This window comes from Podarcis pityusensis, assembly GCF_964106645.2.
Source record: "Podarcis pityusensis genome assembly, chromosome: 4".
NCBI classification, from domain to species: Eukaryota; Metazoa; Chordata; class Lepidosauria; order Squamata; family Lacertidae; genus Podarcis; species Podarcis pityusensis.
Window position 1 is genome coordinate 56,621,821 of NC_138027.1, and position 21,696 is coordinate 56,643,516.

Below are 21,696 nucleotides of genomic sequence, written 5' to 3' on the forward strand. Positions count from 1 at the left end.
ATCCCAGAAGCCAGAACAGCAAGAGGGATTGCTGCTTTCACTGCGCAGCGATCTCTCTTGCTGTTCTGGCTTCTGGGATTCAGAATATTTTTTTTCTTGTTTTCCTCCTTCAAAAACTAGGTGCGTCTTATGGTCTGGTGCGTCTTATAGAGCGAAAAATACGGTATATTCCTTGCTTCTCTATTGTATTTATCTGGTCAGAGGTGGTCATGCTGATACTTGCATTTGTCATTTTTAGCCATTTGTTTTTAATTTTTAAGCCATTTTGAAGCCATTGGGACAGAAAAGCAGTCTAAAAATATTAACATAATGTAACTACTACATTAAGGTAGAATTACATACACTCTACAGGGTTGCTTCTCCCCTTCCCCCCATAAAGCCAAGAGTTGCTCATCACAGGACTGCAATGTGTAATATTGCCAATTCTTAAACTCAAATTCTGGTTGCATTTTTGCAGTCCAAAGCTGTGTACTCGCAGTGGGTCTGGCTATAGCTACCGCCTATAACCTTCCCTAAAGTTAAACAGCATATTTGACTTGCATACAGTGAAATAAATCTCTTAGATTTAATTCTAGAATAGAGAGACAAGTAGTTAGGTGCTGTTTGCTCATTGTTTCTTAGGGGGGGAAACACTGCAAAGATTTACCAGCAGAACTGACCATCCTAGTTTAGCAAAAAAAGCTATTAGTACCAGAACTGTACCTGAATGTGGGGGGGAGCAGAATCAGACCAGCATTATAAAGTCTTATTTTAAACATTTATGGGGATGTGCACTGCAACTTCACCATACAGTGGTACCTCAGATTACAGATGCTTCAGGTTACAGACTCCACTAACCCAGAAATAGTCCCTCGGGTTAAGAACTTTGCTTCAGGATGAGAACAGAAATTGTGTGGCGGTGGCACAGCAGCAGCATGAGGCCCCATTAGCTAAAGTGGTGCTTCAGGTTAAGAACAGTTTCAGGTTAAGAACGGACTTCCAGAATGAATTAAGTTCTTAACCCGAGGTACCACTGTAGTTGTACAATATTGAATGTATAAGATCACTTTTAGTTCCCTGTGGATTGTTGAAGTGTTCAAGACTCCACCATTTACTTCTGGGACAAAGAGTGAGCAATTGCATTTCTTACGTTTTATGAATTACTGTACAGTTCTTGCAATTTCTTTCTCAGATCAAAGTACAACTAATCAATGGGAAACACAGTCAAACAGAGAGGGAGCCTCCCAATTTCTTTCTTTTCTTTTCCTGATGGACTGCAACTCCCACCATTGCTCACTAATAGCCATGCTGTCTGGGGCTGGGGAGAGCAGGAGTTCAACAATATTTAGATGGCTGCTGGTTCCCCCTTCCAGTACTATCGTTAATGTGTTTCCCATTGGTTTTCCCTGCTTTTATTTTAAACAGCAGTTTTCAAGAACTGTACATTAACTCACTAACAATGAGAAAAACTCTCCTTCACTTGTCCCAGGAGTAAAGGCAAGAATTTGCAGGCATTTGTATGCTACGTTTTCATCTACTTTTCTGCATCCACTGTTGCATGAGATTTTCTAGGGTGTGAAATAGTTAACAAGCCCAACGGCTTGTACCAGAAGCCTTTAATGTGTTACTGCTTGTGAAATTTATGCCTAGCTTAAGTGGTTTCTTCCCTTTCTAAATGCTTCCTGTGGCTGCTGTCACAGTGTTCCATTGCGCCAGAAGCGGTTTAGTCATGCTGGCTGCATGACCCGGAAAGCTGTCTGTGGACAAACGCTGGCTCCCTTGGCCCGAAAGTGAGAGGAATGCCGCAACCCCATAGTCACCTTTGACTGGACTTAACCGTCCTGTGGCTATAATGCAATCATGTGGCAATATATGTGCTTTACATGGTGGTTTTTGGCTCTGAAGCTGTTAATCTATATGTATATTTCCTCCAAGAAGCTCAAGGTAACATGGTTCTCTCCTGTACGGTAAGTTAGCCTGAGACACAGTGGCCCAATCATATATTTAAAGCAACATCATATGACTTTGAATAGCCATGGCTTCTCCAAAGAAAGATGGGAAGTGTAGTTCATTAAGGGTGCCGAGAATTGTTGGGAGACCCCTATTTCCTTCACAGAACTACAATTCCCACAGAACTGGGAAGAGGGATTCTTAAACCACATTGAAAATTGTACCTCTGTGACAATGCTGTCTAGTCTCCCTGCAACAAACAAGTTATCTGGGTATAGCCATAAAGAAGGACACCAGTATTATTCACTAAGGATATAGGTGTGGAAATCAATCCACCATTTCGCACACCACTTAACAAAGAGAAATATGCTAGTTTATTTATAATTTGTTATAAATACTGAGACGATACACTGGGGCTGGATCAACATTGATCGTAAACATGTTATTAACTAATGTTATATAACTCTCAGTGCAGTTTTCCATTGTCGAAAGCTCCCTGCTCTACAGCGCCCTCTGGTGTCATATTTCTATAACACATTTACAACCAACCAGTGTAGATTCGCTTTACAATCTAACTATACATAAGTTAAAGAATAGTGCATACATTCTGGGGCATGCCACACTCATTTCTCTCATGTGCTGCTTCTGTAAGGATTCTCCCATAAATGTGCAATTCTCCCACTATTAAAAAATGTGCCATTTGTAAGCTATATTTTTAGAATGAATTTTCATATTCCAGCCTTAAACATATCACAGCCTGCCTTGATGCTTCAGGCTGGGTATGTATGTATGTATGTATGTATGTGTGTGTGTGTGTGTATGTATGTATGCATTGAGGTTGCTTGCTTGCTTGCTTGCTTGCTTACTTCATTGCCTAAAGACTTTCTGTGGTAACTGTGTGGTGTGGCTCCTCTCCTGGGTACACTCTGTGAACCTAGATCACTACTTGTTCGATAATTTTTGGGTTGCACAAAATGGCCAGTTCAAAGGAAGATGTTCATTCATAATGGAATGCCCAGAAACAAATGACAGAGCTCCTGTAGTTGTTGTTTTTTAAAATTACCCTCCAATATTATAAATCAAGCACCATCAGACTGATAGGTTTGCATTTATTTATTCATTTATTTACAACATGCCTAGTGTTGACTAGTGTTTTGCCATCTAAGGCTATAAATCAAGCACCATCAGATGATTACACATCTGCTTATTTACAATGTGCCTTTGCATCGACAAGGCACCATATGTAATTTAGAAATCTCAGAATAACTGTGTTAAAGATCAAGAGCATTGATTCACAGAATTTCTTAGGCTGGATTCAAAGAAAAGCGGGGAGGGCTTTTCAAAGTAAATCACGTTCCTTGTTCCTTTCCACCCACCTAGTTTTACAGTGAACCAATCTGCTGAGCAGTATGTGGAAAGGAAAGACTTGAGCCTGGCGTTCTTAAACATATGTAGGAGGGAAATAGCAGTGCAGTTGTAATTTTTGAGACAGGAAATGCAACAAAATTTAAGGAGCAAGCACTAGCTGACAATGTGATTTTGTTTGTGTTCTTGTTGATGGCAAACACTGCCCCACTCTAGTTGCATTCAGCTATTGCTTAGGTGCCAAAAATCAGAACTCTTTAGCTGCTCAAAAAAGGATGGGTAAAACAGCCAGTTTTGTTTTTTTCTATGTTTCTCTTCTTCTTTCTTTCTTAAATTCAGTTCTTCACATTTCCACATCAGTTTGTGATTATTATTATTATTTAAAAATGTCAAAAGAAAATCCATCAGTATTTTAGTGCCAATGCACCCAACCAACATCGTACACTATTTCTACCATCAAGTGAGAGATGGGCACCTCCTTCCTGCCCTGGTTGTATCTTCTTTTTCAGGCAGGCAGCAAACCCAGTAAACCTGTCCATACTTTTCACTTCGCTGGCCTATTGATCTGGAACCTTCCTTTCCATCTCAGTTCACCAGGAATAGGTGGGTTAGGAGAGAAGGATTCTTGGCATGCAGGCATGCTTACACCTGAAAACCGGGTGACAGCATCAAAATACATGAATATTCTTCATTGTGACATAGTGCGTTTTAAAGGCATGAGTACAAAAGATAGTTGTAGCAGTTCTTCTGTTAGGAAGTGCAAAAACTGTGCAGGATGAAAGTTGATTGTCCTCTCTGTCCCAAACAAACATTTTGAAGAGTTTATGTGGTAATGATCTAACCTCCTCTCTTCCATTCTTCTCTCTACAAATACAAATGAGCAGGCACTATTTGAGACATCAATAGTATTGCTTCTCAGGAAGAAAAAAAGCATTTAGCTATGAAATTTACTTCAAAATCCACACAAAATCACAGCAGAAAAATAAGACATATAATAATTGACGCCTATTCTGTGCCCTTTTAGCCATATACTCACTATGTTATGGTAGTTTTTTAAAGTCAGTATTTAGGATAGGATGGGAGCTGGAAATGGGCAAATAGTTCTTACTAATCGAACTTGTATTCTCATTCACAGATGGTGACTGACAAATGTTAATAATGTCCTAGACATGTGATTCCGATATGGTTTTATTTTATTTTATTTTACCATAAAGGAATGCTGCTTTTTAATTGGACAGACTATTCTTCTGCTTCCTTCACTGCAATACCAGTCTGTTTCATAGCCTCCAAGCACTTCAAAATATACTACTCTGCACTCCCTCACCATGTGAAATGTCACAGTTAAAAGAGCATTAAGTAATACCTGCTGTTCTCTGTGCAGTCTGTGTTCCTGCTTCAGAAAGGGTTGCTATGCAAAACCCAGCAGGAATTGCTTAAACACAGCCCTGCAACTCTTACCCAGTTTTCTATCTTATCTATGGGCAAACAGAAGAAACTTAGGGTGTGACCAAGCTATCACTCCTATCAGGGTTGGTGCTCAAGTCTCCTGGGCTGCCCCAAATCTCTGTATATTTCCCATACTTAACCACCCTGCCCCGCCCCACCCCACCCCCAGTTTAGGACTGAGGGTCCAGGATCCCACCCCCCCCTTAATAAACAGTGAATTTTAACAATTGCTCCTACAACCAACATAATACATGAAAGGAGTGAAAATCGCCTCCCCTTGCTCCATTCACTTGTATGGAACAGGGGGAAGAAGTTGCAATTAAGGAAACCATTGATAAGGTAGAAGCATAACAGCCCCTTGACCCCACTATTAAGGTTAGGCTGGGGAGAAGAAACTATTGGAAAGTAAACCTCCATTTGTTCATGTATCCAATCCAGAAATGAGGTGATGCGACTGTAGACCCCTGGTTTATTTTCTTCCGCACAGCCCACCCCAAAGCTGGTTGTTCCTACCAGCTTCCAAGTATTCCGATCTTCACATACCAATGGTCCCCCACTGTCTCCCTGAAAGAGACAGGAAAACAAGCTTTTGTCTGGCTCTCAAAAAGAAAGAGTAGGTAGAGCTGCTAATAATGTTTAAGCTAGCAGAAGTTAGTCATTCAAAAACCAATTAATAGGCTGCAAATGTCTTGACTTGCTTTGAGGGTTGTCATTCGGCAAACCAGTGTACCTGGATTTAAGTTTAGGATTTTATTTAAATCACTCAGCAAGTACAAATGAATGCCCATCTCTCCTTCTCATTGACTCCCTCAAATGGATTATATTTTATTGAATGCATGAAAAGATTTTTAACCTGCCCTTCATTGTATGATACCCACAAGCAAGCTACTCCCTTCCTCATTCCAGTTTTTCTAATAAACATATTGTGCCAGTACTTCGTTATCTTCATTGGCTCCCAGTCTGCTCCTGGGCCCGATTTAAAGTGCTGCTTTTTCCTCTAAGGCCCTTTACATCTTGGGATATTGGTAGTATCTTCACCACCACCAGATTGTTCAGTTAAGACAGTCACCTTTAAGAAATGCCCCTACCTGACATGTGTCTATGCCTCCTTGTAAATAACCTGCGCAGAGCATTGATGAAGCCACGATTCCCCCATAGACCTCTCTGTGGTTGCACACTTTGTTAGAAATCAAAGGGACACCAGCATAATTCAGAATCTCTGATGTATCACCTGTTCCAAGACAGAAGTTAAATTCTCCATTTCAGGGATAGCGAAGATATGGCATCTTAAAAAGTAATTAGCTATTACTTTTTAAATTCATAAAAAACAAAAAACTTTCCTATAATTTCATATATTTTATTAATGCCAGACAACCAACGCTACATTTAGTTTTCTTTAGAAATACAGTGGAACCTCGGTTTTCTAGCGTCTCGGAAGTTGAACGTTTCGGCTTTCGAACACCAAAAGCTCAGAAGTAACTGCTTCGGTTTTCAAATGCTTTTCAAAAGCCGAACATGCCACGAGGCTTCCATTTTGAGTTTCCCTATTGTATTGAGGCTTCCATATTGAGTTTTCGGTTTTTGAATATTTCGGAAGTTGAACGGTCTTCAAGAACGGATTCCGTTCGAAAACCAAGATTCCACTGTAGTTGAAACATTTGTTCAATCCTATACATATTTTTTAATATTAAGAAGGAATTCCCAAATCTACCCATAAATTCTTTAAGAATTTGTGGAGATCTTAGCTGGGCTTAAGTCTCACTGAAAGCAATCAAGCCAATATTATTGGATAATATCCAATTTTAGTCCAATTCAGAGTAGACCCATTATTCTGACTATTATTGGATATCAACCACTGTGTCTCATGGAGACCTGGGGCTCCTTCTCACCCCTAGCTGATGAATCTGAAGAAGAGAAGTCTCTGTACATGACACTTTACTTCACATCTGTTAGTACCTCCATTTCCATATTTTGGTCAGACTGGAATTTTTCTGCTTATGGGAAAGTATTTATTAAGTGTATCTCTTGAATTCATTGTTCACACATAGCAAATTTTCAGTTGTCAAAAAATACATTGTTAGATTCAAATGCTAAAATACTCGCCTCCTTCTTCTGCAGCTCCCCATCCTGATATCCAACACATTTTCCCCTCTGGAAAATGTTCTCCAAAATTAGGAAGACAAATTGGCTCTATATTACCTGTGTAAAAAGAAATACCTGCTCTCCAAACTAGCAGTTTCATAATACATATTTTTGATAGTCATGTGAGCATGTTTATATATCTCAGTTTTCCTTCAGAGATTTCAGAGCAACTTCAATATGGTCTCCAAGTGGCCTCCAATATAGGCAGTGTCAGGTCCAGACAAAGTCTGAATACACACTACACCTTTAAAGCACATCTAAAGCACATTCTCTTCCTCAAAGGATTTTGGACCTCGTAGTTTAGCCCACACAGGCTATCAATTCCCAGCAACCCTTAATGAATTATAGTACCCAGAATTCATTGAGGGGGGAAATATGCTTTGTATGTGCTTTAAAGATATAGTGTGTGCTCAGCCTGACATGCCTTCAGCAGTAGAATTGCGTAATGTGCCTTGACTCCCATCATCTGTAATGTATTGCACTTATGGAGGTCAAGCCTTTGACATTCAGCCAAAGCCTGAACTGATGACTGTTCAGAAGATTCATTGTGGCCAACAAGCAACTCTAAAGAGGCAACAAGGAGTGGGAGAGAGGAAGTTTCATGTATTGATCTGAACTAACCATCCAGTTAATTTGCTACTGTATAGACTTGAGGGGTGATAGAGCATATAGACTAGCATTGTAGTTCTCCATTTCCATGAAAATGTACCTCAGATAAAAACTGGAAATGTGTGCATTCAAGCTTGCTCCCCCCCCCCCCCCATTTTGGGTTATTCACTCTACCTCATTATATAAATAATGGGTCTGTTTGTGGTGCATTAGCTTATGCCAGATCAAGGAATATATTCCTCAGCATTTTAAATAAATATACTGTGGTTTTTTCTATTTGTGGAAACAAACCCATGGGTCAAAATAAGCACTCTCCATTCCAGTATTCTTTCAGACGTTCAGGCCATCCTCATGAAAGGGACTCCCAAGTACATGGATGAATTACCAGTGATTGCAAATACAAATTTGGGGGAAAGAGCTGTAGCTCAATGCAGAGCACATACTTTGCATGTGGCAAGTTAAGCCGCAACATATCTCTGAATACCAGTTGTGGGGAAACACCAGCAGAAGAGGGTTATGGCCTTCATGCTGTATTTACGGGCTTCCCAGAGGCTGCTGTGGGTAGCAGAATATTAGCCTTGATGGACCTTTAGTCTGGTCCAGCTGGATTGTTCTTACAGGGCCTCTCTCTTAACTCTGTTGGTACTTAGGACCAAACTAGACATGACATTGTTTACACAATTTATTTCCCTTATAAACAAAATTATGGGCAGCCTTTTGAGGACACCCCTGTGGGTATGATAAAACTGCTAAGGTCCATGGACCACCAACTGGTCACTCTTCATTGAGGTAACCAGATGCATTCTTTATGCTTACAGTCCTCACTATCTACATGCAGAGTGCTTTTTTTTAACTTGCAAGGGTTCCACATTCCTTCATACGAATGGAAGGATGACTTCACAATCAGCACAGATCCTGAAGTCTTTGTTATTCTGAGAGCAAGAGGATTCACGCTCCAAGAAACCTGGGTGTGTATTTTAGAGTGTTGCTGACATGCCAAGAAAATGAGTAAATCAGGTTGCTCTGTGGAATTGCTCATATTGCCGGATCATTTACTTATTCATTAAAAAAAATGTACACAGCAATTTTTTTAAAAATGATGCAGTTTACAACTATACAAACATAATAAAAGACACATAAAAATTAAAATCAGAAATCATTGTTATCTCCATTAGGCATCATTGTGGGACTGGTGGTTCTTGATTCAATTACCACATATTAATATTATATTTTTAGTGACAGCAGTAATCAATTCTAAGTTTAAATGTGGAACAAGAGGGGAAAGAGAAAGAAATAGCAACAGATGGAAAATTACCATTTAGTGCAAGTGGTTTGGCCAGCCTAATCAATGCTATATCATTCTTCATTGTTTTGGGTTTATAATTTTTATGGTATATAATTTTGTCCACTAAATATGGATTAGCAGGGCCTTCTTCCAGTATTACAAAGCCCGCATACACACTCCAAGCTCTTGGGAAGTACAAACTGAAACAAAGACATTAGAAAAAGAAAGGGTTAGTGGCTTCCAACATTTAAAATCATTTGCCAAACCTGTGTGACACATTTTTGGCCTCAGTGTTAAATCCATTCTGGCACAAGAAGTCATTTCCAGCAATGACAGAATTACACTAAGATTCACATTTCTAGAAATCGTGTTTAATTATAGCAGCTTGTTAGGATTTTTTTATATACTCATCAGTGCTCAGCCATGATTAATTTCAGATCTGAAACCAATGCTTATTAGTATCAAATATTTGATAAATCAGTTTCTAATGCCCAGCTTGCCAGTAAAACATTTATTCTTATTTTTATCTGTAAGATGCCTTGAGTCCATGTCAGGGGAAAAGGCAGGGTATAAAATAGTAGTAGTAGTCGTACAGTAGTAGTAGTACCCTGCTGATTTCATTTTTTTCCTTCTGATGATGCATCCCTCCACCTATTGACATTAATTTGGTCAATGCTACATTAAATCATCTGTAATCCTCTACAGTCTGCTTCCTGAGGAATTTGTTGTTGCAATCCAGCAATGCTCCTGTTCTTGGCTATTCTATCACAACACCCTGCTCCTTCACTGATAGTGCTTTTTTTTTTTTTTTTTTTTTGTCTTTTTAAAGGTGTTCCTCAGTGTGTACCATTACTAGGATGGAAGGATCTGACCATTTCAGTTCTCTCAGTTTCTCATTTTTCCAATCTTGAATTCAGTTCTCCACATTTCTGCAGCAATTTGTGAACCTTGCTGTAAAAAACGTCATGAAAATGTGAACTGAAATTAAATTCTCCCCAGGCCCTAACATCTGTACCTGTTCATATTTAACCACATCTCTTATTGCAGAAGCTAAAACTGATTTTTCATGACCTTCCTGTGTCAAGAAATTGCCCTTCTTTTCCCTAGCATAGTATTGTGCCCTTTACACATCTCAATAGTGACTAATAATAATAATAATAATAAATTATTTATACCCCACCCATCTGTTTGGGTTTCCCCAGACACTCTGGGCAGCTCCCAACTGAACATTAAAAGCACAATAAAACATCAAACATTAAAAACTTCCCGAAACAGAGCTGCCTTCAGATGTCTTCTAAAAGCCAGATAGTTGTTTATTTCCTTGACATCTGACAGGAGGGCGTTCCACAGGGCAGGCGCCATCACCAAAAAGGCCCTCTGCCTGATTCCCTGTAACCTCACATCTCACAGTGAGGGAACTGCGAGAAGGCCCTCAGCGCTAGACCTCAGTGTCCAGGCAGAACAATGGGGGTAGAGACACTCCTTCAGGTATACTGGGCCAAGGCCATTTAGGGCATTAAAGGTCAGCACCAACACTTTGAATTGTGCTCAGAAACGTACTGGGAGCCAATGTAGGTCTTTCAGGACCAGTGTTATATGGTCTCAGTGGCCACTCCCAGTCACCAGTCTAGCTGCCACATGTGAGAAACGTTACTACGGCTTCGCTCCCTGGCACTGCTGCGTCATTTAAAAACCTGGCCACTATGTGGGCAGGACACTTACTTCACAACTGTGGCCCAGCTAGGATTGGAGTCAACAACTGGTTGGGAACAACCCACGCAATTGGTGTCTGCTGCGCAAAAACATGGCAAACGAGACAAGGCACTTACTCATAAACACAGTGGGCTGCTGTTACAATCCACCAAGGGGTGATGATAGATCCACCACACAAATGATATCCTTGGAACTGAAGGCTGGCTTGCCATGGCCATTGCTGGGGCATCGACGCATTTCCTCCCACTATACGGGGGGCATACCTGGACCGAGCGCCACACGCTGTAGAAAAGGGAAAGTAGCATCACTGGAATCACTAGTGAGGAATCCTTATCTGGACGAGCTGTACATACAGAGATGTACCTAGGGTCCCTTGTGCAAGGAGCTGTATTAGTGCTCCTCCTGGGGAAAAGGCCCTTTAGCACAACAGCCACGTTAGAAAGTACTATATTTTACACAAGTACTTGAAGTGTCTGGAGTGAGGATGAGGTGAGGAGGAAGGGCAAAAAGTTCACACACCTTTGTGCTGCAGTGTGAGGAGGATGGGAAACTTCTCCTGTGTTTGATCTCACTGTGACAGTGTTGGTGCATTACTACACACAAATACTTCATACACTCTATAGTCCAATAGGTGATTTTTTGTGATAAAAAATAAACAAACCCAGGCCTGAGCCTCTAGCAGGGTCTGTTCTCGCTAACTCCTAGCTATGTCTCTGTGTTCTTGAATCTAAGTCATGCTTAGAGAGACACATAAGAATATTCATGAGAAATACATTGTCTTACTTTGGGGGTGTTCCCAAATCACTCTCTCTTTTTCTCTAACTCATCTGCCTGTTCTCGCTTGTATAAGTTTTCTCTCCTAGTTGCTAAATTTTTATTTACAGAAAGGAGATATTTCTGAGAATTGCTGTCAAATTTCACCCACTGAAAGGTCTCCTGTACGTGATTTGACCCCTGGAAATGAATTAGAGCCACTACCATGCTCTCAACTTGCATATTTCAACTTGCACAAACGAACTTTTAGCTTGCACATTCTCCCACAATTCTTGTTGTGAAACTGATGTTACATTCTGCTGTTTTTCAAAGCGCTTACCCAAACATTTTAAGATGATCACATAGCCTGAGGCACACTCTTCTCTGAAATGAAAAGAAGACAAAGTGATAGACCTGAATGCTTGCTACCTCTCTTTCCACTTCATCCATCAAATTAAATTGAGGTTCAATGTGTTAAGTCTAAAAGAAAGAAAAAAGGAGCCCCTTCTTAAAAGTATTCTTCCAGCTTCTGTTGCCTTTTCATTTTTATTTAAACTGTTCTAAATGTTTTCATATATGACATAGTATCATTGGTGGTATCTTTTGCTGATATTTAAAGATATGAAATTGCTTTGATTTATTTTATAAGAAGCGATTTGTAAACAGAATTAAATAAATAAACAAAGCACCCTTCCTTTGTATTGCTATGAGGCAATGGTTTTGAGGGGAACAGTATTCTTCAGCCACCAAATGCCTGGGTAAACACGGATGTTTTCCAATACTTCCTGAATAATTACAGAGACAGCTGCACCTCAAAAGGGAGGGCATTTCACCACTGGGGAATCACCACTGAAAAGGCTCTGCCATGGGTCTAAGGGTATAAGATGGTGTGTACTGCATGGGTCTAAGGGTATAAGATGGTGTGTACTGCAGTCCAGCCCTACCAGCAGGACTGGGTTGGAAGAGTTTATATTTTAAAATACATGTACGTATCTTTCTGTAATTTAGCATCTGAGACATACCGCAAGGACGTGGTGTTCTGTGGAGATGTCAGCTGATCAGCTGACAACCAATGATCTGCAGCAACAAAATGCCTCTGAAATGCTTCTTCAATAGCGGTCACTGGGTAGGCCCTCGAACTCACAAAGCTGTAAATAACAGGAATTGCCTTGAAAATTCAGCAACATTCTGAACATTTACTTCTTCTATCACATGGCTAGCCTACCTGGCTTGCAAATGTTAGGTGGCTTGCTATAAAGTTTTTTATGGAAATATTGCAAATAGTTTTAAGGAAACCCTGTATTAAACTCATGGATAATCAATGAACACACACTAAAATCCCACTGCGGCTTCTGATGGATCATCCTGCTGTTGTTTTACTTATCCATTCACATTTATATCCTGCCTTTCTCTCATCATGGAACCCAAAGCAACATACACGTGGTTCCCTGGTGGTATCCTATCCAGCCGCTGACTGTCGTCAGAACATGCCAACCTGAGGTCAACCTTCTTGCTCATATTGCTTGAGTATAGCCCAGAATTAGAGTTTGGCATTTCCTCAAGAGGGAGTTAATGTTTTGGAGATAATTGGGGATCTCTGTATCTGAATGAGATATCAGTCAACCAGGAGTGAACAACATGTTGCCCTCCAGATATTATTGGACTATAGCACCCATCATCTCTGACCATTCACCATGCTAACTAGAGTCCAACAATATCTGGAGAACTGCAGGTTGCCCATCTCTGCTTTGTTGCTTACCACCCTCCAGCCGGGGTGTTTGTGTGCGTGAATGAAAAAATAGTTTGCACTATCTGAAGGGATGGATTCAGAGAGCGAGCTCAAAGTTGGCTGAAGGCCCCTTGTGTTGGAAATGTGGAACTGACATAGGGTAGCAGGCCTGCTGGTTTTAGGGCTGTTTGCTACTTGCCTCCCCTTTGACTCTACCTTTACATTTGTAAATGAAACATAGAGTCGCAATAAGTCTCCTGTGCCATCCTGTGTCAAAAGCAGGTGACACAGAGACAGCAACAAAAAGCCCCAGTCAGTTTCTTGGCGAAGTACTGTTAATCCAATTTGTTTGTTTGTTTACAACATTTGTATGCTAATCACATAACACAAAGTTATATTTCCAGGGGCTTTACTGATTAATAGTGTTTTGTGGTAAATATGCACTTTCTGCAAAAATAATCAGCACTTTGCTGCAGAAACCACCTTGGTTTTTAGCACCTGGGTTGTATTTCAGAAAGCCAGGTGTAATGAGAGGGACTTCCCTTTTAAAGCAAGCAACAGTTTGACATACAAATCCTTCATTTCCATGTTCATTTCCTATGCAGTACCTTGAGATACCTAAGTATTTACATGTAACTCTTCCATAGGTTTCTTGCCAGTTTTCTGAACACACAGTCCTCCAGGCTCCGTAAGCAAACACTTGCAACACAGCCTTCTTGCCACTCAGTCTGACTGTGAGATACAGAGAGAAAGGCCGTAAATAGCTAATAAGCAAATGCTGTGACTGAATCAGTGTACTAATGTACTGTATCTCTCGAGATCCGATGAATTTTGGCATTGGTTTTTGTGCATTTGTTCCTATTTCATGCAATAAAGGTATTATTATTATTATTATTTATTACTTATACTCCACCCATCTGGCTGGGTTTCCCCAGCCACTCTGGGTGGCTTCCAACAGGAGATTAAACATACATTAAAACATCAGTCATTAAAAACTTCCCTAAACAGGGCTTTATAACAAAATAGGTTATGAATGTAAAATAAAAAAATGCTATATTGAAAACCCATGAAGGTTGAGATCTCCCCCCCCCCATACTCTGTTCCATAGAAGCCAAATTCTAGGGGTCAAAGTCCCTTCACACACACCCCAAAATTGCCATTTAAATGGTATGTGCACGCCACATCATGTGATCGATTATGGGGGACAGGCCTTACCTGGCTCTCCCAATATTTATTCAAGTTGGCACGCATGCTCTGCTCATACTCTGCACTTGGTAATCTTTTAGAGCAGTGCTTTCCAAAATATGGTACATGTGCCCTCAGGAGCAGGCAAAGAGTTTTTGAAGGGTAAACAGCAGAATTTGCTCTAGTTTACAAAAAACAATACTATTAAAACTACTCTCAAAGTATCTTCACCTGAGAATGGATACAGTTGTAAGACTAAACTCTCAAAAGCTTATGCAATTATGGTAAGTTTGGGAAACATTGTTCTAGAGAGGTAGCTATGTCAGCCTCTCGCAGCCAAAAAAAAAATGTACCGTATTGTGGTGCCTTAAAGGTTGCCTCCAGAATTTTTCGATGGGATTCAATCACATACTGGGGTATAAGTCTGTGTCATTAAAATGGATTTAAGTTCACTGTCAAAACAAATCTGATTTTTTTAAAAAGCACAAAGGACTTTTGTGGCTGGGAAACTGATAAGGAGCCACACTAAAAAGTTTGGGATAAATGACTGGTTGAAAGGAAACGATTTAACCGCAAGGAAATCTGGATGGATGCTTATTGTAGTATAACTTCCCCTCAAGCAATTCAGCATGAATGTTCAATAAAGCACAGTCATCATATGACTTCTGCGTAATCTTTGTGCGAGCAAATCTTTGTGTGCTCAATAATCTGGAGAAGCCCAAAGATAGAGATGGGAGATAAATTCAATTTTCTTTACTTTTTCATAGAATCATATCATACAACCATAGACTTGTAAAGTTGGAAAGGACCCCAAAGTTCATCAAGTCCACCCCCCTGTGATTTTTAATGAGAAAATACATAACTCGCACTTCTTGAACCAATACGTGAACCAAAACACAGCCATTCCTCTAAATTTGCACCTCTCCCAATTTTGCAATGCTGTTCTCCAAATGATGTGTATACAACTGCCTATATTATGGAAAACTGCATATAAAAATGCATTAGTGAAAATAACATGCAAAAATACATTATAATAGGGGAAACTACATACAAAAATGTATTAGGAGAAATGTGCACTGAAATGCTGACAAATTTCAATGATTATTTTTTAAAAATCTGCAAATTGCTGTGGAAGTGTGGAGAACTGGATTTAAGATTGGAAAAAAATGAGAAAAGTAAGAGAAACAAAAATTGTCAGATTCATCCATCCCTACCCAAGGAATAACACATTTATTTGTGGCACAGCCATTCTGCCATTCCGCATAATTTCTGTTTCTCTACATGTGATCATGAGCGCTCTTGACCTAGAAATTGCCCTCAGTGTCCTGCCATATTGAAAGGTAACAATAGTAACTTCTGTTCATGCAAAAAGAATGCAGCAAACAATGGTCAACCATGTTTTGTTTGGGAATATTGAATGGAATGTTTCAAACAGAGCTTGGATTTGGTTTTTAACAAAAAATATCAAAACTAAGTTTTGAGGGGAAGTAGCATGTGTAATCCAGAATCAAATCAAAGTTACCACATCTATACTCATCCTCTCCATCTCTACAGTTGAAGACTCCATCACATCTTGCTGTTTGGTCAATACATCTGAAGGACGACCTGCACCGAAATCCCCCAATGCAGTTGAAGTAAACTGACAGGATGAAAGGAAATCATATCAAGTTAATACGGCATATCCTTGGCTTGGCAGCAATATTATGATTATGATAATTATTAATTTATATACCACTTAATTGTAGCAAAGCCTCAAAGCGGTTAAGATATATTCCTTTAGATAAACATGCTGAAAGAAGGTTTGAAAGGGAATTTGTGAATTACAGACCTAAGATAGGGTTGCCATATTTCCAAAAGTAACATTCCGGAAACAAAAGTTGTTAGTTTTGCTCAGAGTTGTTGACCTTTTTTGGCTAAATCTTTAAAAAGTGAAGTTTTTGAGCTATTTTAAAGAAAATTCACCAATATTTTGACTTCTGACATGGGTTGCCATATGCCCGGGTTTCCCCAGACATTTCAGTGATTTCTGCCTGGGCACTCTTTCTGAATGCCGTAACCCTGTATGGCAACCCTACCTAAGACAAGATAGCATTGTCATACTGACCCAAATACAGAAGCCAGCCTGACTGGCAGCTGAAATTTACATCAACGTTAGTGATCGAACAGTTTCCTCACCTGATCACTGCACTTGAGAGTGACAGTTTAGTTTAGAAGGCCCAGGGCAAGCTGTGAGGGATGTATGGGGGGGGGGGGCTCAGGAGTAATGGTGGAGACACCTCCATCATTTGTGGCATGAGATGAAACTTAGCCATGCTCATTCATTTCTATGGCTCTGCTTTGAATACCAGCCCATATTTCTCAGACTTGGTTGAACAGCAGATAATGGCACGTGATTGGCTGTGCTGGACCACCTGATTTCCAAGACCAAGAGGATTCTGGTCTGAAATGTTAAAAGTGTCCAGGCTCAAATTGCCATCACATTCATGCAGTTGTCCTGATGATGCAAACAGAAAGGAATTGATGCCTGGTCTGCAGAGCTCCATGCACCACATGAGCCTCTTGGGCTTGCCAATTGGAAGGTCAGTGGTTCAAATCCCCGCGATGGGGTGAGCTCCCGTTCCTCTGTCCCAGCTCCTGCCAACCTAGCAGTTCGAAAGCACGCCAGTAGATAAATCGGTACTGCTGCGGCAGGAAGGTAAACGGCATTTCCATGCACTCTGGCTTCTATCACAGTGTTTCATTGCGCCAGAAGCAGTTTAGTCATGCTGGCCGCATGACCTGGAAAGCTGTCTGTGGACAAATGCCGGCTCCCTCAACCTGAAAGCGAGATGAGTGCTGCAACCCCATAGTTGCCTTTGACTGGACGTAACTGTCCAGGGGTCCTTTACCTTTACCACATGAATGCTGCATCCCAGAGTTCCACATGCGCCACAGGTCTGAACCCAGTCACCATGTTGCACAGGCAGCTAGAAGTCAATCTCAGTACACTGGAAGTAATCATGTGAGTTGGTCCTAACTGATATGTTCTGGCAGCATGCATTCTGTTGATTATGGCAATGACTTTATTAAATACCAGCTCTGTTTTATAGATCTCATGCTGAGGAGTAAAAGTGTGTGTGTGTGTGTGTGTGTGTGTGTGTGTGTTTAAAATCAATAGGCAACCTTTGGCACCATCCTATTCTCAGCAGGAGACTCATAAAAAATGCAGACTCTTGAATGGTTAGTTGAGAACCTAATAAATAAGTTATTTGGTACTCACCTCCCAGGCCAATGGCAACTGCTATGATTACAGTGAGTAATAAGGCAAGGATAAGTGGAAGCTGCCCAAGTGGAATTAAACCATGGCACGGAGGTGTTGAGATCTCTCCTGGAGTAATAAAAAAGCAAGAAACAACAACCTCTGAACAGGACATACAACATTAAGTTTTGCACTAATTACATTTAATAAAAATAGCATCAGCTGCATTCATTCTTTGATGTGCTATTTGATATTCTGATGCCCTGCATTATATATACAGGCAGCAACCATTTTAGGTGTGTCCAATTGATGTGCGATTACTGACACACAGGTCCTTTTGGACCCAGAAAAGGGCAACATGGGGGCAGATTTCCGTACCGCTGTCATACCTTCCAGAATAAATATGGATCTGGGCATGTTTTCTTGGATTCCAACTCCCACCATTAATCATGTTAGCCAGGGCTGATGGAAGCTGGAACTCAATAACATCTGAGGTTCCCCATCTCTGGTCTAAGTCATTTAAGATTTCCCTAAATCTGGGGGGTTAAAATGAGGTTTGGGAAGAAAGGGCCCGTAATTTCCATCCCAGAACTTCTTCCATTCCTACCATTTTCATTTTCACCGGGATCTATTTTTGCTTGTTGCAGGCAGAACAATCTTTTGTAGAAAAAGCAGAGCTCAGATCCTGGCAGTTCATCTTCTACAACAGAGACAATTTCAACGGATCCAGGACTGGAATCTATTTCTTCAACCTTAACCAACAGAAAGAGAGAGAGAGAGCACAAACACACACACTGTTAGACAATGCAAATTCAGGTCAAGTCAATTACCAAAAGAAGACTTTTGAAGTTTTTTCTTCTTGATGCAAGTACTCACACTGCTCCAGGAAAATACTGAGGGTCAATTGAAAACCCATTTTGCTTTTATTGCATGTGACCATTAAGTAAATTTCCAATTACACTGGGAAGGAGTAAGAGATAAGCCTCCACACTTCCACACAATCTACTTTCCTGGTGCCTGTAATTTAGTAAGAAAAAACTTGATACATAGCTTCACGCCACATATCTAGCTAATGTCTAGTTTTGCCCTAAACTATGAATCATCAAGGTCAGAATCTCACCTCTGCCATGAATGAACTCACTGGGTGATGCTTGGTGAGCCACACTCACTCAACCTTAGCCCCCACCCACAATCTGTAATATGGGGGATAAAAATACTGATTATGAAAAGCGGTGCATGCTATTAGATACAATGCGATGCATTGCCAACATCTTACAGAATCTTTCCAAATCCCAGCTGTCTTGATTTTAGAGTTCAGAACATCAGTCAAGTTTGGCCCTTGGCTAGAAAACATTGGTCGATGAACTTCAAGGACTTTAAGTGTTGCTCAACTCTGTCTTTCGCTATTGCTACACTGTCCTTAATTTGACTCCCAAAAAGAGTCACACAAATTACCGTACTCCATTAAAAGCCAAAGATCTTTCCTCGTGCCTTAATGCATCTGTAAACAACCCATTTAAATTAGGAATGCACACAGAATCCTCTCATCTGACTCACTGAGCCTTTTAAATTCAACAAAAGAACCTTTCATCCTGGCATTCCTGGTAGACATTATAGTGGAAGGAAGAGTGAAGTGTTCGTTGTAACAACTATTTATGGTCTAATTTGGTGGTGATTGTTTTTTCTCTTCCATAGGAAGGCTTTGGAATGATTCCCAATGAGAGGCATACATAGAAAGCACAGCTTGCATCAAACTGGAAAGCCCACCCCAGAAAGATTCAGGAGCAAACTATAGCCTTGTCAGCTGTTGCTCATAGATATTTCCTGCGGCACATATCCATACACTACTAATTAAGATTTTCCTGGCCTTAACTCAAACCAAATGCTCAACAAGTAGAACTTAGTCTCATGTGCAGCTCTGGACAATGTGTCTTGATAACAGAGAACAGTCACAGGGATCCAACATAGAATCAGATGTGTTTTGTGACTCCACACAGGCCTAACTTCAGCCTATGTGGCCTATATCAAGTTTAGCCAATATGGTGCCTTCCAGAAGTACATGGACTGCTGTTTTCATCATCCCTGATCAGTGGCCATGCTAGCTGGACCTAATGAGAGCTAGAGTCATCTCGAGGGCACTGCATTGGCTACCCCTGGGCTAAATGAATGCAAATGGGAGGCGAGAGGCACTATGGTAGCAGAGTCTTCCCTGGGCTGAGCCCATTCATTCAAACATGTGCAGGAAGCCTCATGCATACACTGGTCATGCACCCAGAAAGCTCTCTACAAGCAGTCTGATGGTGGGATGTAAGCTGGAGGGTGGGAGAACCTGACACCACAATGCCAATATGCTCCTCCGTCTAAGTATATTCATATAGTCCTGTTGGAACATTAGGAAAAGATGTTGCATTGTGGCCTGTGCCTTTTGGCATCTCTCAAATGCCCTTCCCCTACCAGTGACTATCTATAATCACCTCCCCTATTTTTGGAACTGTAGAGAAGAGTTTCCAGGATGAATTGTCCTAAAATCCTTATGAATTTCCAAACCGCTGTGGCAATGTGGAGAACTGTTAGATGCCAGGGACTGGGCAGAGGAGGAGTGGTAGAGACCCCCCCCCCCAGCCTGACCCTTCCAGAGAAGGAGACAGTTCAGAATTACAACAGGGGTTTGATGAAGGGAAAAGCTGGTAAATAATGGGAGAGGAGGAGGAGGAGAAGGAGGAGGAGGAGGAGGAGGAGGAGGAGGAGGAGGAGGAGGAGGAGGAGGGGAGAAACAGCTTTTGGACTCAGTGTCTTTAGAAAGCATTCCAGACCTCCCCCTCCTAGAACACAGTGGGCCTTGAAAGTAGGAGAGCAAAGAGCTCTAAGGCAAAAGGCCCTTTTCAGCACCAGTAGCGATGACTCATGAGGAAGTGGGAGCGATGGAGGGGGTGGGGTTTCACTCGGAGCAACACCATTACTCCAAGAGACTGCAATTCTAAGCCTCTCTCTGTGAACATTGAATAAAAAGCATTGGTAAGAACTTCCCTTGTCTTATCAATTCCTGGCAACCTGCTGGGTGGGATGGGGTTGGATCCTCTGACACCTGGCAAAATGATTGGGGGAAAGGGAGAACTGAGAGAAGTCAAAATTGGCATATTTGCCCATCCCTAACTATAACTCGCATCATCGCTAACCAGTAGCTATGATGACCTGGGCTGATGGGTGGCTACTGGCTCCTCACCCATGGAGCGCAGGATGTAGTTTAACGATTGCACCAACACGGTACAGTCACTAGGAACCGCTCCTGTGCATGAGCACTTGAGATGGATGAGTTCTTACACCCCTACAATTCCCATTACAGCTTCGCTCCTGCCTCGTTCTTGAGAACCAACAACTCTAAAAGAAACAGCTCTTCAAAGTATGGGATGTGATAGAGAAAGAGGAGAGAAATGTTTGCCCTCCGCTAGGGATCCACTTACCATTGTTGCAAGCCCAACTGCTTTCTCCTTTCATTATAAAGCTTAGCCAGCTAGAAAGCCTGCCATCCTCTCTGCAGATATTTTCATCCGGAATCGCTAGCTTATTCATTGTAGCAGATGACATTATTACTGGCGTCAGTGTAATTCAACCTGTCCAAAGGTATCAGGTAGCCTAGAATGGCATCGTTCCAAGGACCAGGGAGGTAAAAAGGCAGCAATCGTTTTAATTAACTGTAATCAGTAACGTGGAAGTATTTGCAAACATAAGGCAATAATCTCTGACCATGTATGCTTGCCTTTTCTTTTCAGGCAAAACAGAAGAAACTGGTTATTTGGCTGGGACAGGTTGTCTTCATTAATTCAAAGGATCCTGCTTGTGGTGGAGCAAAGCGCATCTTATAAGATGATCCCTAAATAAAATAACATTTCGGTAACAGAGAAGAGATGTGCTTCCAGGAATACTGGAAAGATAGCAGTGGCAGTTATTTAATCTGTCATACGCATTGAACCAACAGATATTTTCGAGATATGGCATGACAAGTGAAAACAGTTTTCTGCTACTTGAAGACTTGATGCTCCTTGCTACTTCAGTACTTTGATGATACTTCTAGATAATCGGATGATGGGGGAAAAAAATTGAGTGTTTTTCACCATCTGGGGCTGGTACTCCAACTGTATACTTTCCTCGAGACATTAGAGATGGTTGTGGCCATCCCTGCCTTAATAACCTCAATAGCTGAGTTACGGTAACACACAGGTGCTCTTGAAAAGGCTTTGGAAACTTTAACTGGTGCAAAATGCTGCTGTCATGTTGTTAGCCGGCACTAGGTGTGCAGTACAG

General features: G+C 41.1%; 1 protein-coding gene across 1 annotated transcript; it reads right to left on the reverse strand.

The window, feature by feature from the left end:
• Positions 1-3,069: 3,069 nt before the first annotated feature.
• On the reverse strand, positions 3,070-21,337 carry TMPRSS3 (transmembrane serine protease 3). The gene is made up of 12 exons (XM_081003622.1): positions 20,856-21,337; positions 18,002-18,146; positions 17,416-17,523; positions 15,679-15,795; positions 13,580-13,703; positions 12,265-12,390; positions 11,583-11,626; positions 10,606-10,771; positions 8,807-8,976; positions 5,829-5,971; positions 5,152-5,304; positions 3,070-4,158 (listed from the first exon to the last, which is right to left on the reverse strand). Exons 1-12 carry the CDS (start codon positions 20,856-20,858, stop codon positions 4,132-4,134), a joined length of 1,326 nt encoding a protein of 441 aa, XP_080859748.1. The 5' UTR covers positions 20,859-21,337; the 3' UTR covers positions 3,070-4,131.
• Positions 21,338-21,696: the final 359 nt, after the last annotated feature.

Excerpts from the sequence above, each read along its gene's own strand:
- TMPRSS3 (XM_081003622.1), bottom strand. Across the intron at positions 10,772-11,582 it reads GATCATCTTAAAATGTTTGG|CGTGTGGCGCTCGGTCCAGG; the intron begins GTAAGCGCTTTG and ends CCTTTTCTACAG. Across the intron at positions 5,972-8,806 it reads CAAACCACTTGCACTAAATG|GTGATACATCAGAGATTCTG; the intron begins GTAATTTTCCAT and ends GTCTTGGAACAG.